Source organism: Anneissia japonica, unplaced genomic scaffold, assembly GCF_011630105.1.
Source record: "Anneissia japonica isolate Jap-2015-1 unplaced genomic scaffold, ASM1163010v1 scaffold288069_len450862_cov184, whole genome shotgun sequence".
Classification (NCBI taxonomy): domain Eukaryota; kingdom Metazoa; phylum Echinodermata; class Crinoidea; order Comatulida; family Comatulidae; genus Anneissia; species Anneissia japonica.
The window spans coordinates 280558-296041 of NW_022746790.1; the positions used below are offsets into that span (position 1 = coordinate 280558).

The window sequence follows — 15484 nt, forward strand, 5'->3', positions numbered from 1 at the left end:
GCGTATTATAATTTTTAATATAACAAAATAGATTATAAAATAAACTGTGACATGTGTAATGAAGAGTCTGGAAAAGTAATATAAAACGCAATGCTTCAATATTGTGCAGAGTGGCGAGTTCTCATTTATGATTTTTTCTTGTGTTATTCAAATAACGTTTCGTGACGAGATCACGTCGCTGAACAGTTTCAGACAATCTGTATTGCCAGCGACCGCATACATAATAAATACGAGATATATACTGGTGTTCATCATCTCCTTCACGGCTGAAAGCGCTAGGCCCAAAATTCAACTAGACCTAGTATTAAATATGTACCTACCAACCACATGCGTTTTACCAATGCGATAATGTTAGTTCTGAAATTCAATAAGCAACATTTAGATTGACAACCCATAAGCCCATTAAATAATTTTAAAATGAAAAAATAAGAGAGAACAATATTATTATTATTATTATTTTGGGGGGGGGGGGAGAGTGGAATATAGTAAAGGTACAGTATACACTAGTCTAGCTGAAAGAGATCTCTTGACCATCCAAACAAGATATTTACAGGAGATGTAAAGCCTAGAAGATTAAACAAGGCCTAAATGATGTCTTTCCTAATATAGCTATACACTAACAGCATGAATACTGTGCGTTTATCTTGGATTCGGTTAATTGGATAAAGTAAAGCTATGTCGCGTAGCATATCGATATATCGATGGGCTTGTGCATTGGGGCGCGTCGTTCGATTTTCAGACGTATTATGAATTGTCATATAGTGTATGCTAGAAAATTCTCATCATGGCGAATGCATTTGATGCCTGTCTAATGTGGACATATGATATTAACATGGAGCTTTCTGCAGGTAGTTATTACAGCGAGATGGATTCTTACTCGTCGTTAAAGTTAATTAACGCTGGCGTGTAATTATTATTTTGGACGACATAGCATTTTCACGTAGAGCAGAGATTGCCTATGCTTATATTATAAACTGTTCATTAAATTTTTTAGATGTATTATACTTATCATACGAACTTTAACCCTAATTTATTTGGTTCAGAACATAGTACATGTATTATTTATTTTGGAGAGACAGAAACTAATTTGTTAACAGCCTCGGGATAACTGTACAATTTAGATCATCCTTATTACTCGTCTATCTTATGCTGAAAAAAAAATCTCATTTATGACATGGTATCCAACAGAGTAGAGACAGGTGCTATAGGCTTCAGTGAAACGCCGGCATAACTATACACTCAAAATACTGCATTCAAATAACAAAAATAAATTATTCTTAAACAATGTTTATAATTGATATCATTTTCTAAGCTGTCTGGATTAAAAAATATATATATAATGACTCTTTCTAATTCGATAGAGTGCAGGCAGAAAATTATTCTTCGGACGAAAACGCATTATGACACATTAAAAACGTGGTAAGCCTAATGTTTTCAAAGAGTGTTTACATTGGCCCAGATACTAATGCCTAATGTGATATTACAGTACATTTTTATGTCAACTGTTTTGTTACATACATTCAATGTTTATTATTAATTAGTTTTATCATTTTTAAAATTGTTATTGCTGCTTTTGTTATTGTTAAAATTGCTATTGTTATGATTGAAATACAAATGAAATAAGTATAGTAGCACCTTCTTTAGACTAACGAAAAGTATTTAGATACAAGCTTTCGCTAGCTTCATCAAGTGGATCACATTCAAGATCAAACTGTTTATTGTTATTTTATAATATTTACTGATATTTATTTAATCATTTTATCAATATCACTTTTATTTTTATTTATTATTACTATGATCATTGATTTATTATTATTAATATAATTAAATGTAACTACAGTATTATTATCATTATTATGATTTGTTGTTATTTTATAATTAATTTATTTTAATTATTGTTTTAGAATACAGTAATATTATTTTTATTTGTTAGATATCATTTGCATATACGTATAAAGCTGTGAAGCGCAGCAGTGAAATCAGCAATGATGATGGGCTACTCTCATATATACACATTACATTCTAAACATTTATTGGGTGAAACTGATGATTTGTCAACTATATTTATCTCTTCCCGGTCTGGATTTGCGCATATCAGGGACAGGTTTAGAGGGATAGAGATGATCAGACTTTGAGCCCCACTCTAACATGTTATCAACATGTGATTTTTGACTGTGAAATAATACCTTATTACTGTTAGTCTAGTAAGCCGGCCTAAATTTAACCTTTTATTTAAGGTTACACCCGCGTCATTAGAAAACGATATTCCGATGATGGTGTTTATTCCAACCACTAGAAATTGTAGGTAGTCCTCCCCCTCCCCAAAAAAAATATTGGATCCTCCCCTGCATGTGACCTTGAGAAAGGCACTTTCGCCACTTGTCTTTCCATAAGGAATAAGCGTATTCTGCGACATAATAATTTTGTTAGTGAATGATTTAGCTATGATATTGAGAACGTGGTATTGTGAGTAGGTAATTCTGTATCCCTGACTATAGAGAAAATGAAAAGAGGTCTAGAACGTCTCAAACATTTCTTTCTAAAATGGCTCGTGTGCTATTCGAATTCTATAGTGATATTTAATCTTTCTAAATGTCATAGGTCTATAGAAAACATAAAAAACGCAACATCCAGCACAATATATCATCCCTGTACCGTATGCAGCTTATTTCTAGCAAAATGAAGTTGTCAGAATGAAGGGCGATCAAAACCACTGTCTATGGTGCAGTGCCACTGTAATGTAAAATATAATGTAGTTGTATTTATATACGGTAGCGCTTTATACAATCAAATCAATAGATTGTCTCAAGGCGCTTAAATAATAGGCATAATAAGTAAAATAAAATAATAAAGTGGAATAGTGGAGTGGAGTTGAATGGCTTGGTGGTTAAGATGCTTGCCCGGTCCCCGGTCAATCTTAGGGTCCTGTGTTCAATTCCAGTCAGGTTGCAGGATTTTTTTTCTCTCACGAATAAATCAAATCCACTCCCTAAATCTTTGGTGCATGTGTTGTGTGCCCAAATATAACATAAATAAGCACTAAATTGGGAACACTGCAATGCTTGTATCACAGGTGTAGCCGTTGTAAACAGCATTTAGATCACTCTGATTATTACAGTTACAATATTTTTCATTTTCATATTGCACATGATATGGGTCGTGTTGATTTTTCTGTCTTCTCCCACGAGATTTTTATAATTTGTATTATAAGTCAATCGTGTTGTCATCACTGTAACTACCAATGTCATTTCCTATCCCAAACCGTGCACTATTTTTTTTGCTCGACCTTTATACGGTTCGTGTGCAAAAGGACGGGAATCTTTACATGCATTAATCTAACATTCGTATAATAATTTCCACTAGTGTATGATACACAACTACACTATTTGCCTTATATATTGTCCAAGGATTTTCTATATTTGTTTAGCTTTATATTCACATATATATTGTATCTTGACGAATCTTCATGTAATGGTATACAACATAAATTGGTAATGTATCCATTATCCATGTAGGAATATGCGTCTTTTGCCTTAGGCTTACAATTTCTTAGTCCGTGCTGTTCATTATAATGAATATAATTATTTTTTAATTTAATATTGCATTGCAAAGTATTCGCTATATTCTTCGGACATATGAGGATAACTGGGGACTTGTGGCGTGAGCACATGGTCTTTGCAGTCTACTTACCACTTGTAAAGCAAGCTGCCAAGGTCATCCGCTGCTTACTGAAGCTCGTGTGCTATTGATTCTTGTGTTAACTGTTTCTATTTCGTGTCTATTTTACCACTTTGTTGAGTTGTCGATAATGACAAGCTTTGAATAAGAAATTTAAATTCTTGTTCGTTTGGTAGTTTATTTTTGGCCTGGCGACATTCATTGATCGCCATAAAGATGAATGCAGCTTTTGTTCTTAATAAATAACAATGAATAATTACAAATGATAATGATAATAGGCCCTAAATGATAATGATGAAAGTGATGCTAACACTACAGCTGATAATGGTAGATAGGTGATGATATGTTTCATAAAGCCGACTTTTTAAGGATCCAAAAGTAGGAGTTAAATGGTTGAATTTGATAGGATTTCGGTTACATTTGGTACTTGCTCTTCCGACTAAGCTGTGATTCAAAATGTACTGCTTTAGATTTTGCCGTTAGGAAGTGTTGTTACTTCTAAAGTATTGCAAATACACAATGGCATGATAGCCACAAAAAAGATGATGAGAATGATAAAGATGAAGGATGAAAACATAGAAGATGATAAGGAGGAAGAGGAGGATAATGATAAAGGTGATGAAGCAAACGACTATTGATTATAATGAGGATAATGATGATGAAGATGATGATAATGATAGTGATGTAGATAATGAGCATGATCGATGATAAGGCGGATGAGGAGGTTGGTGATGATGAAGATGATGAGGTTAATTATGATGAGGATAAACAAGGTAGGGATGATATTAATGAGAAGTGTAAGGTGGAGGATGATGATTATGAAAAGCAGGATGAGAATGAGGAAGGTGATGTGGTCGATGATGATGATGATGATGATTACGATGATGATGATGATGATGATGATGATGTTGATGAACATGAAAATAATGGTACATTTTTGCAATGTAACTGACTAAAAATCCAGACGCTTTGCACCTAATTATGAGCCTTGGAAATGTAGGTGAATGTGACTAAGCAAAGGTATTTCTTTTTCTTGACATAATTAGCTGCATGTGATTAGACATGCAGTGACGATATGTTGTGTGGTGAATGAAGTATGCAATTATGTAGTAGGCCTACTAATGTAATAATCACAGGCGGTCGTAAATAAGGGGCCTGGCCGCAGATTTCGCATTTAATATTGGAATCGAATATATTATTCTACATTGGTCATACTAAAGGCCCATGTTGGAGACCTATCATACTATAGCATAAATATATTATTATACACTGATGTATGCACTTTCCGAGCGGTTGTGTCTAACCCACCCCCCCCCCCCCCCCCCCACGGCAGGTTGAAACACAAAATGCTCTGATTACTGGCTGCAAAGTTATGGAATTGTCTAGGGAGCTGAGCATGGTAGAGGTAGGTCTAGTCAAACCTGTACGGGCTCGGAGTGCCCATCCCTCTTTGTAAAGCGTTGTGGCCAGACTGTGCAATACATTGGAGATCGCCACTCCTCCTCGCAATTGAGTCTGTTCCCAGCATATGCCTGTACCCGTTTGTACTCCTGCGTAGAGACAAACGAAGATAAAGTGTCATGCCCCGGGTCATGTTCCAATGACAAAAATGTGATATGCTGATATGTGAGTGTAATAATATGACATAACACAATTTTATCACATAAAAGTTGAGTGTGCTTAGAACATTGGAAGAGCCGTTTGCATAAAAGTGCTATATAAGTCCAACATATTATGATTTTTTTTTAAATCGCTCAATATTAATGAGAATGTTTTCACTTTTCCACAAAAAATGCATTATCGTACTATTGACCTACTAATGTTTTCATTGTATTTATTGCTCGACATTCAGTAGTGCCATCAGCTGTATTAGTTGTTACATCAGCTCGTATATTGTCAGGGGCGGATCCAGAAATGTCCAAAAGGGGGGGGGGGCGGAAGGGGGGGGGCGGGCGAAAGTTGGGCCGATTGAGACAACATTGTCGTAGGGGTCCGGGGGAATTTTTGTGTTCTAGACGTCCGAATATAAAATTTGAGGCATTCTGGGCTATCATTTTTTTTCTTTTTCTTTCTTTTTTTCCTTTTTTAACCTCCCAAAAGGTGTAAACATTTTTTCTTTTTCTTTCTTTTTTCCCTTTTTTTTTCTTTTTTTATCTTCCAAAAAGGGTGAGGGGCGGGGCCGGTCCGCCCCCCCCCTAAATCCGCCCCTGATTGTTACAGGTTACAGGCACCTTGTCACTTCGTAGCTAAAACGAAGCCCTTATTAAAATATCAAACAATGTACATGAAAGTAAATTTCACGGCCTATACCGTGGAATTTCTGTTTGTAATAAATGCTTTATATTATTTTCTAATTACAAGGCTTAAGTAGGAGAGCTATATCTTATATTAAACACTAGAACCCAGGCATCAGCTATGGCATTCAACTTTACACGTCGAGTCACAACTTTGTGGTAAAGTTGACGCACACACTCGTGGTTCGGACATACTAAAGGTCGTTGGTTGAATCTTTTACTGTACATGCCACTTGTGTCCCTGGGCAAGGCACTTTACTTTTTGTGTCTCTCCACCGCAGGAGAATAATTAGGTACCTGGATGTTGTGGCAATGTGTTTGTATATGCTCAATGCGCGATTAGGTACTGTATGCTACCCAAGGAAATGCTAGTAGGCCTACTCATTTTGCCAATACAGTACTGGGCTCCATAAACAATGGGTATAAATAACATCGTTAGTGTATTTTATCTTTAGCAACGGCTTTATTGACCATATACTATATCATATTACTATTTCATATTTTAAAAAAATATGGTTTATATCGGCAGACCCCGTATATATAGGTCCATTACTTTAGACAAATATACACGAATGTCGCTTGTTTTAGAGCATGTTATTGTTATAAGTCGATTTCAGTGGCGTAACGATGGGACTGGGGGCCCTGAGAGCGCATAGTCTTTACGCCACTGGTCGATATCGGATTGATCAACTTTGACATAAACATGATAACGCAAAACATACATCCTTAATTATATTCAATAGCTACCGGTATTGATTCATGCACGCTTAACGATATGCTTTTAGGCGATGAATGGTAACGAATTTAGCCAGCAGATAACGCGTCGTGTAATTTACAAGCAGAATGTCTTGTTTATACTTAATATGTAATTTTCAACGTTCGGTATTTTTCATATCTTAACACTGATTGCTAAAATAGGCCTAGATTAGGCTATGGTAATTTATCAACATCATCATCATTATCATCGCCTCCATTACCATTATTACCATCGCTGTCATTGGCATCATCCTTGTCATCGTCATCATCATCATCATTATCATCATATCATCATCATCATCATATCATCATAATAATTATCATCATCATCGTTGTCGTCGTCGTCAACATCATCATCCTTATTACCCCCACTGTCATCATCACCATCTTCATCATCATCATCATCATCATCATTATCATCACCTCCATTACGATAATCATCCTCACCGGCATCATCATCTTTATCATCATCGTCGTCATCATCATCATCATCGTCATCATCATCATCGTAATCATCATCATCATCATCATCATCATCATCATCATCATCATCATCATCATTATCATCATCAACAACATCGTCACCGTTGCCGTGATCAATGGTGTCCCATGTCTGGGAGGCCTGATAATGCTATATTACAATAGGTCTAGACGTATAAAATGCTTTGTATTTCAATATGAAGGTGAGTGAGGTAAAACATTTACATAAATACAATTTATTTCTGAATTGATGGAATCTTATTAATAGGTCCATGATGGAACGTACCGAGAGTGCGTGTGTCAATTTTCTAATTATTTTGGGTCAGATAATGCCAGTTGTACCATGGCGATTAGGTATTCAAATGTTTTAATATTAAATACCGACTTACTGTTTGAATACATAAGCCTTTAATTTTAATAAGTTAAGATATTGTAGGAATAGGAATTGCTGGGGTACCGGGATGTTTATGGTGTACCACTGAGCCAACCGTAACGTAGTGCTGGAGGAAGGTCATCTAGTAATTCCCATGGAATGCCCATCAATATATTCGAATTTTTTTTTATTATGTGTCTAAAAATAACACGATGGACGCCATCAAAACTCTCAGTTTTATCCTGATTTCATTAATCATGTTTTCACTACAGAAAACACAGCCAAACATGAATCCAGATAGACCACAGACTGTCCTTCAGGTTTGTCTTTATTATTTATCACAATAAGTGACAATTAATGTACCATGTTTATTTTAATTTTAGCGTGATCACAGGGGGCTAGCTTCACAACATTTTAATAGATTTAGATTTTATGCCTATAGCATGCCTAAGGGTTTACAAATTGTTTATGCATTCTGTTGACTCATCTAAGCACACTTACGCTGTTCTTATGTGGGTGTAAACGCAGAGAAACTACATCGTATACTGCTTACGAATTAAAATGAATCTACTTTTCAAATTAAGTAACATGATCCTTCAACGCTGTGAAATTGTTTTTGTTGATCATTAAGTTACACGGATGCTTAGTGTGATTGTCAGCTATATCTGGAGCTCAAGACGGTATATTCCAGAAAGAAAAAAAAAATCGAAAAAATAGATCGACATTTAGATTGAAGTTTAGGTTTATATTACGATTTTATCCCTGGCTAACATAAATAAATAAATGAATAAATAAATTAATTAATTAATTGCAGTATTTTTTTCCAAAGGCGGTGGTCGTCTTGGTTATTATAAACATAGTTGAATTCTGTAAAAAGTAACAATCCAACGTTAGCATTGCGCAATAATAAACCATGTAGCAAAATGTCCTAAAATAATCATGAACGTGCGAGAGTGCTTTTAGAAGTGCGCATTGGAAAATGACTATTTCATGTCCTTCGTTATTAACATAATGTCAAACTGTCTTTCAGTGGTACAATTTGATTTTACTGTGATTTGCTCACGTAAATTGTCGCTCTGTCACTTGTGAAACATTCACATAAAGATTGCTATATGTAGATGGCTAAGCTTTATAATGGAGTAATATAGATAATTCAAACATAAGCCAACGAAACGGATACGAAAGAATTCTTCAAGTCTTCCTCGTTACTCACGTCTGCTATCGTATGTCTGTATTTTCTATGGGGCCTTCATGTTATCTGCAAAGACACGCCCAATTTGGTTCGTGTACATTACCTCCTTAATAAACGTCATCTCTTCTAACCAGCTTAATTCGTGTATTATATACTAATACCTCTTTCATCATTTAATTCGGCATATTAAAGTTCTTATCATGTGCCGGTTGTAAAATGTAACTATCCTGAGTACCACAATGTGATTGGTGGTAATGCATTGCGTAGAATTATTTACATATGAACGTGTCGTTGTAACGTGGGAGCCCGCGTTGCGCGCGACATAATAACGTTGCCTAGTCAGTGTAAGAAATACTTTAATTTTGAAGTCATACTTGCGCTACTAATCAGATTTATAGGGTTGATGAGAACCATAATATGAAATTTGTTTTATATACATAGCCCATTAAACATCTAGTGTCGTTTGCCAATATACGTATGATCAAAGCGATTGTGTAGCGATGAGAATTGTACGTACTACGTAATTACGACACACATTTTATTTACACAAGACATTGTAGAACAAGTGGCTGCTGTGCCACGTGATCACGTGACAACAATTTACTGAGCCCTCTGGAATTCCACTTTAACAAGTTTATGAAGTGTACATCGTACACTGACTACTACCCACGCCTGGCTAATGGACCACTTACATCGTTAATTGCAGTAACGTACATTACGCGCGCTGAGAGACACTTCCACAAAATCTAACATAGAGGTATTGATATATGTTTACCGGTATGTTATAGCGCACACGATAGTCATTAAAAAAATAAAAAAAATGACAATAATAATGTTGATGACGATGATGATGATAATAATAATAAGAATAAAAATAGTAATACTAATAGGCCTAATTTTAATAATAATGTTTTGATGATTATAATAAAATATAATAGTTATAATAACATGTGGGAAATAGCATAAAACCTCGAATCGAAGTCAGTGGGCTTAATCTCGAGCAGCCAATCTCGAGAGATACTCCCAACCACCCTTCCTCTTTAGTTTGCAAAAATAATCTGGAAAAGAAGCCCATCTCGAAAAGAAGCCCATGGGCTTGTAATCAAGATAGCATGGTCTTTTTTTCGAGTAGAGTTACACTGTATAGTAATTGAATATCAAACAGAAAGGAAAACTTTGGTTTTATAATTTATGCAATGTCAGTTAATATATACCTCAACGGTGCTGGGGTCTGGTGAACAGGATTTCGTGCATGCATTTTAAGAATCCGTTTAGTTGAGAAAGTGTATCTTTTTAGCTAGGGTTGCCAAAGTTGAAGCTAACTCCGGCTATGAATTCATTAGGAGAAATGAAAATTGTTCAAATAAATAATATATTACAAATGTACACACAGTTTAGTAAGTAATGCAATTTAGTCTTATCATTGTTTTTATGGTGATAAATTATATCCAAAGCTTAATTTTTGTTATATAATCTATAATATGTAAGCCTATTTAGCTATCCAACAGATTGTCGGAGGCATGTTTTGATCATTATAAAATAAACAAAAATATGTTTATAATATTTTATTATGTTTGTAATAGGAATTATAACAAGTGAGTTCAAAGTCTTGGTTGCTGCTCTCATAGTCTAGATTTCCTTGAGTCAGAATTATACCAGTCTCAGAATTGACGATGAAATAATCCCTACCGCTACCACCAATGATGCTGTAGTAGAAGCCCTGTCTCTTATACACATCTAGATGTGTATAAGAGACAGTATATATTATCATCAATATTGTTATGCTTTAAGGAACTGTTTTGAAGTACAGTGAATTTAGCCTGTCCCAAATATAAATTGCATATCTGCATGTTCTTATAGGTTGCCTTTATTTTATTATCCTGTCGTAATTTATTATAATATGTTAGCAATATGCAATATGATACTGTTAATAACTTTTTATATTTCTGATAGTCCTATATATGTTTTTATTTCATTGTGAAATGTTAAATCTTGCTGAGGCTTATATAATTATACCTACTACAGTAGCCAAGTATGTTCTTATAACCATGTAAGATGCATGCAATCGATGGAGGCCTGTCGTTGAACTTGATGTTAAGGTTACATTTTTTCAATGAAAATTACCATTTCATTTCTTGATATTCCTTAACTAAAATATCTACGCCGTTTGAATATTTGATCTTGTGTACAATTATCGCCAACTGCGTTGTATTAGCATTGGAGACACATCTTCCAGAAAATGACAAAACACCACTTGCGATACAACTGGTAAGTTGATATATGTTTTTTTCTCTTCTGATTTTTCCCTTCTGCTGTCCGTTTTCCTATGTTTTTGCAAAGCAATCTCGAAAGAAACCCCCAACCACCCTTCCGGCACTTTGGGTACTTTCCGTGCTAGGATCTTCTTCAAACTTTGTACAAGCACAGACTATGATATCAAAGATGTGCATATTAAGTATAACTCATTCATACATTATTTTGAATATTAACAAACGGTAATTCAACTGTTATGTTAACGCAATTTGCATTTTCTAAAGCGTTTCAAAGTAGTTTCAGCTATCTATGTTAAACACAAAATTACTGTGAAATGCATACACAATTTTTCACGTAGTTTTGTACTTTATACTTATTAATGATTTTTAATTTGTTGTAATTTCAACATCACTTCTTATTATGGCAATGATGAAGAGCCCACCGGTATGTTCGTTTTTACAAACAGGGATAGTGTAAGTCTCGTTTTCTTCTGATGTCGTCTTCGATATTTTTTTAAACATTGGAGAGAGTATAAATTAAACTTTAAACTTTAAACCGTTATCATTAGCTGCGAGAAAAAAATCATGTGCTTTGCTGCTGAGTGTGTGTGTTTAAATGTCAAATCTAGAAGGAACGGTTGTATTTGCGTAAATGTCAAAACAGGAGTCGGCGCATATATTTCAAAATTCTTCAGAAGGACACGTCTCCTTACGGTTCGGGTACTCACTAATGCAGACTCGAACAATATCTACTAACAATCTAACAAGATACACTTCACTGCAACCATTCCATGTTAACATTATAATTGAAGAACAACTTAATGAACTGCCTTTCTGGATTTGAATAATGAACTTTGTTCTTATTAGTATGTCGTCACTCGAACAATATGAAATAGGCGTATACATGGTACTTAAAAAAGCACACTAGCTCTGCGTAAATCTATAGCATGGTTTGGTCCACGCCCCATCCCACCTTTCTAAAACGATGTTCTCATTAATGGACATGCCAACAATTATAATTAAGACGAACACTAGCGAGGATTATTGATTACCCCCGGAAACATATTATAGTTTAAAACATTGAGTAATGCACAAGAATCTCGAGCGCCCCCCCCCCCTTTTTTGTACAATATTTACGTATCATCCTTACGATGCCGAGTTAAAGACAAACACATAACTAATGAAAAACATAATGGTAACCTATTCTCAAATTTACTAACCTATCGGACTGTCTTCACCACAATGCAAAGTATCCCATAAGTACCCTTAATTCGATAGGCCCCCGACACAATGAATGTTTCACTAGTCGAGAATAAAGTGAAACATAATTACGAATTCACCATCCAATTAACATAAACCTATGCCTGTGTTAACAACAATGTTTCAGGATAAAAATGAACGTTCGCAACTTCATTACTCGATATAATAATTCTAATAGAGTTAATTTTATTTGAATATGCCAATTCGGTCTTTCCTCTGTAATTCTAATGTAATTGAACTTAACACGTGAATAGTAAAATCGATAAACATTGATCGGAAAATGTATATACACGGTGACGCATATTCAGCGCGGCTACAATATAGTGTACATTTTACTCTGTATATATAAACTAGGATATTGAATATACGGTAGGCTACAGATTGCATTGCCTAATCCAGGGGTTCTCAACTGGCAGTTGGCCCGCGAGTGCCTGTTATGTGGTCTGCGAGTACAAGCCGAAAATGTTCCGTTAAACTTGAGCTTGGATTTCTAACCTTAATAATTTTTGCATCAGGCCTATATATTGCCCCACAAATTGTAGCGATGTAACCAATCAAATCGGAAGAGCTATTGCAGCAAACGGCAAAGAAAAAGAAATCATAAACACGCCAACTGTCCTAGGTCAATATGCCCTGTATGAGAGTCTAGCGGCTTATTATTTAAAAAAAAAAATAAAAAAAAATCATAGGCCTAATTTGGGAAGGGGGACACACCTCTTCCCAAACCTTCCCCCAGTTTGCACATGTGGGCTCGGATGGCGCATACGCGCCAAAGTGCACCTCTTGGCCTTTCAAATTTATTCAGAGAACAATTTTGGCCCTTATTGCGATATAGTTGAGAACCCCTGATCTAATCGCACAATATATACAATATAGATACGGCACTCCAGACGATCTCCATATTTTTTTTTCTTTTTAGAAAAATACATCGGAAAATGTAAATAATTATGTGACGTGGATGTAAAATTTCTTCTTTTGATAATAACGTTTTCTGATTCTGAATATGTATAATGGATTCTTTAACTTTAATTTCAAATTTATGTAGGCCTATCTATAAGCTGTTAAACCAGGCAACATCTTAGAACTTAACAGATTTTTCGTGTGTTTCATTATGCAGGAAGCCACAGAACTCTATTTCCTAGTTATTTTCTGCTTTGAATTCGTCATCAAAGTTACGGGGCAGGGATTCGTTTTACATCAAGGTTCTTACCTAAGAAATGGTTGGAACATCATGGATTTCGTAGTAGTAGTTTCTGGGTGAGTAATTATATTATATAGGCCTAATAATAAATTTCTTTTGATTTCAGTGTATCAGGTGGGAGCTCAAGAATACTAATAAACAATGCCGTAGCCAGCTATTGGGAATTTGGGACAGTGTCACACAATTTTGTTAATGGGTCCAAGAATGGGTCTACATTTTTAAAAATGGTCCAAATTATTGTAATTTTATGCATAAAATGGGTCCAAAATATGTAAGTTTATGCATAAAATGGGTCCAAATTATGTAATTTTATGCATAAAATTGGTCCCCTTTTTGAAAAATTGGTCCAGACATTTTTTTAAAGCTTAAAGTGGGTAAAAATTAAGAAAATGGCTTTATGAAAAAGTCACGGGCTTTTCACTCTTTTCATCACTGTGCTTTGCGATAGTAAAAGATCGCCCTCAAAATATTGGATCAGATTTCATCTAAATTCTTCGACTAATGCATAGGGGTTATCTTTCATGTTAAAATTGTGTCTTGTAAAATTGTAGGACATAATCGAATTTACAAACAAATTTCTTCCATTTACAATATATTTTACCATATCTTTCTTGTTTTAACAAATGTATAATATGTGAAGATTAATAAATACCTTTCAATAGAAACATGAAATTCACCTCTTGAAATAATTGGAGTGGGCTTTGTTTACATCGTCGACTATGTTCATGCCGCGGATTTCGTTTTAGGGATACGAACAGATGTTTTGGTGAATAAAACGTCAGAGAAATGAAGTCGTACAGTACAAATATAATACAAAAGTTAATACTGAGTGGAAAACTTATTCTTTTAAACTTTCCCTGTTAATATGCGACAAAAACCGGGACCAATAGCATGGCGTAGGCCCATGACCAAGACCCGTTCCCAGAGGGAGGGTCATGCTGAGCGAGGCTGACGTTTCTCCTTGCTTGACCTCAGTCCATGAACAGATGGACGTAGTTCTTGGCCTAGGTAGGCTTAGCCCGAACTAGTAAGTTGAATTGCAACGATGGATAGTGGATATCTCTTCATAAGGGTTGTACTTCCATTGTTTCATCAGTGTCAATATAATAATATATTGTTATCCTAAATAACAAGATCCATTTTCATTATATTAGGCTAGCCTAGCAGGGCATTTTAATTTGTAATACTGTAAATGAATGTTGTTTCACTGGTTTTATTTATTTACCGTACTCGCGCGAATAAACGCCCCGATTGAATAAGCGCCCCTATCGAATAAAGGCCAACTCAGACAGCGTCGTACGACGCAGCCCGACGCGATTTGTTGTCGCGTCGGGTCTGTCTGTGGCTATGTTCAGACAGAACGACTTACGCTAGCATAACGTTAATCGAGTGGTGTGAACTTGTGCGCGGCGTAGCGAACGCCAGTATTATCGCGCAATCACTGGCGTACGGTAATCCAGCAACAGACCCCAGATTAGCGTACGCCACTGATTTACGACAGTCACACATCGGTGATTTTGAACTCAGCCAATATTTGACCAATCAAAATAAACCTAGATGTAAACAGAAAATAAAATGCGCGAATTAAGGCCAACTCAGACAGCGTCGGCCGATGCAGCCCGACCCGATTTATCGTCGGGGACAGTCTTAAGCCGTCGTGAGAAATATTAAACACGTTTAATATTCTACTACGCGACTGCCCCCGACGCACACCATCGCGTCTGCGTTTAACTCACACAGACCGACGCGACAACAAATCGCGTCGGGCTGCGTCGGCCGACGCTGTCTGAGTTGGCCTTTACGAATACGAATATTTCGCGCGAATACTTACGCTAGCGTTCATTAATCGTCCAGTCTGGACATCTCACTAGTTACACCAAGGATTAACGTACGCCTGGCGTTAGATACGCCTGGCGTATCTCACAGGTCTGAACGTAGCCTCTGTGAGTTAAACGCAGACGCGATGGTGTGCGTCGGGGGCAGTCGCGTAGTAGAATA

General features: G+C 35.8%; 1 protein-coding gene across 1 annotated transcript in view; it reads left to right on the forward strand.

The window, feature by feature from the left end:
- LOC117120304 (voltage-dependent calcium channel type A subunit alpha-1-like) overlaps positions 1–15484 on the forward strand; it is a 187190-nt gene that overhangs the window by 68890 nt on the left and 102816 nt on the right. Inside the window, exons 5-6 of the mRNA XM_033265323.1 lie at positions 10936–11041; positions 13403–13542. Of these exons, the coding sequence (XP_033121214.1) occupies positions 10936–11041; positions 13403–13542 (246 nt within the window). The remainder of the gene's footprint in view (positions 1–10935; positions 11042–13402; positions 13543–15484) is intronic.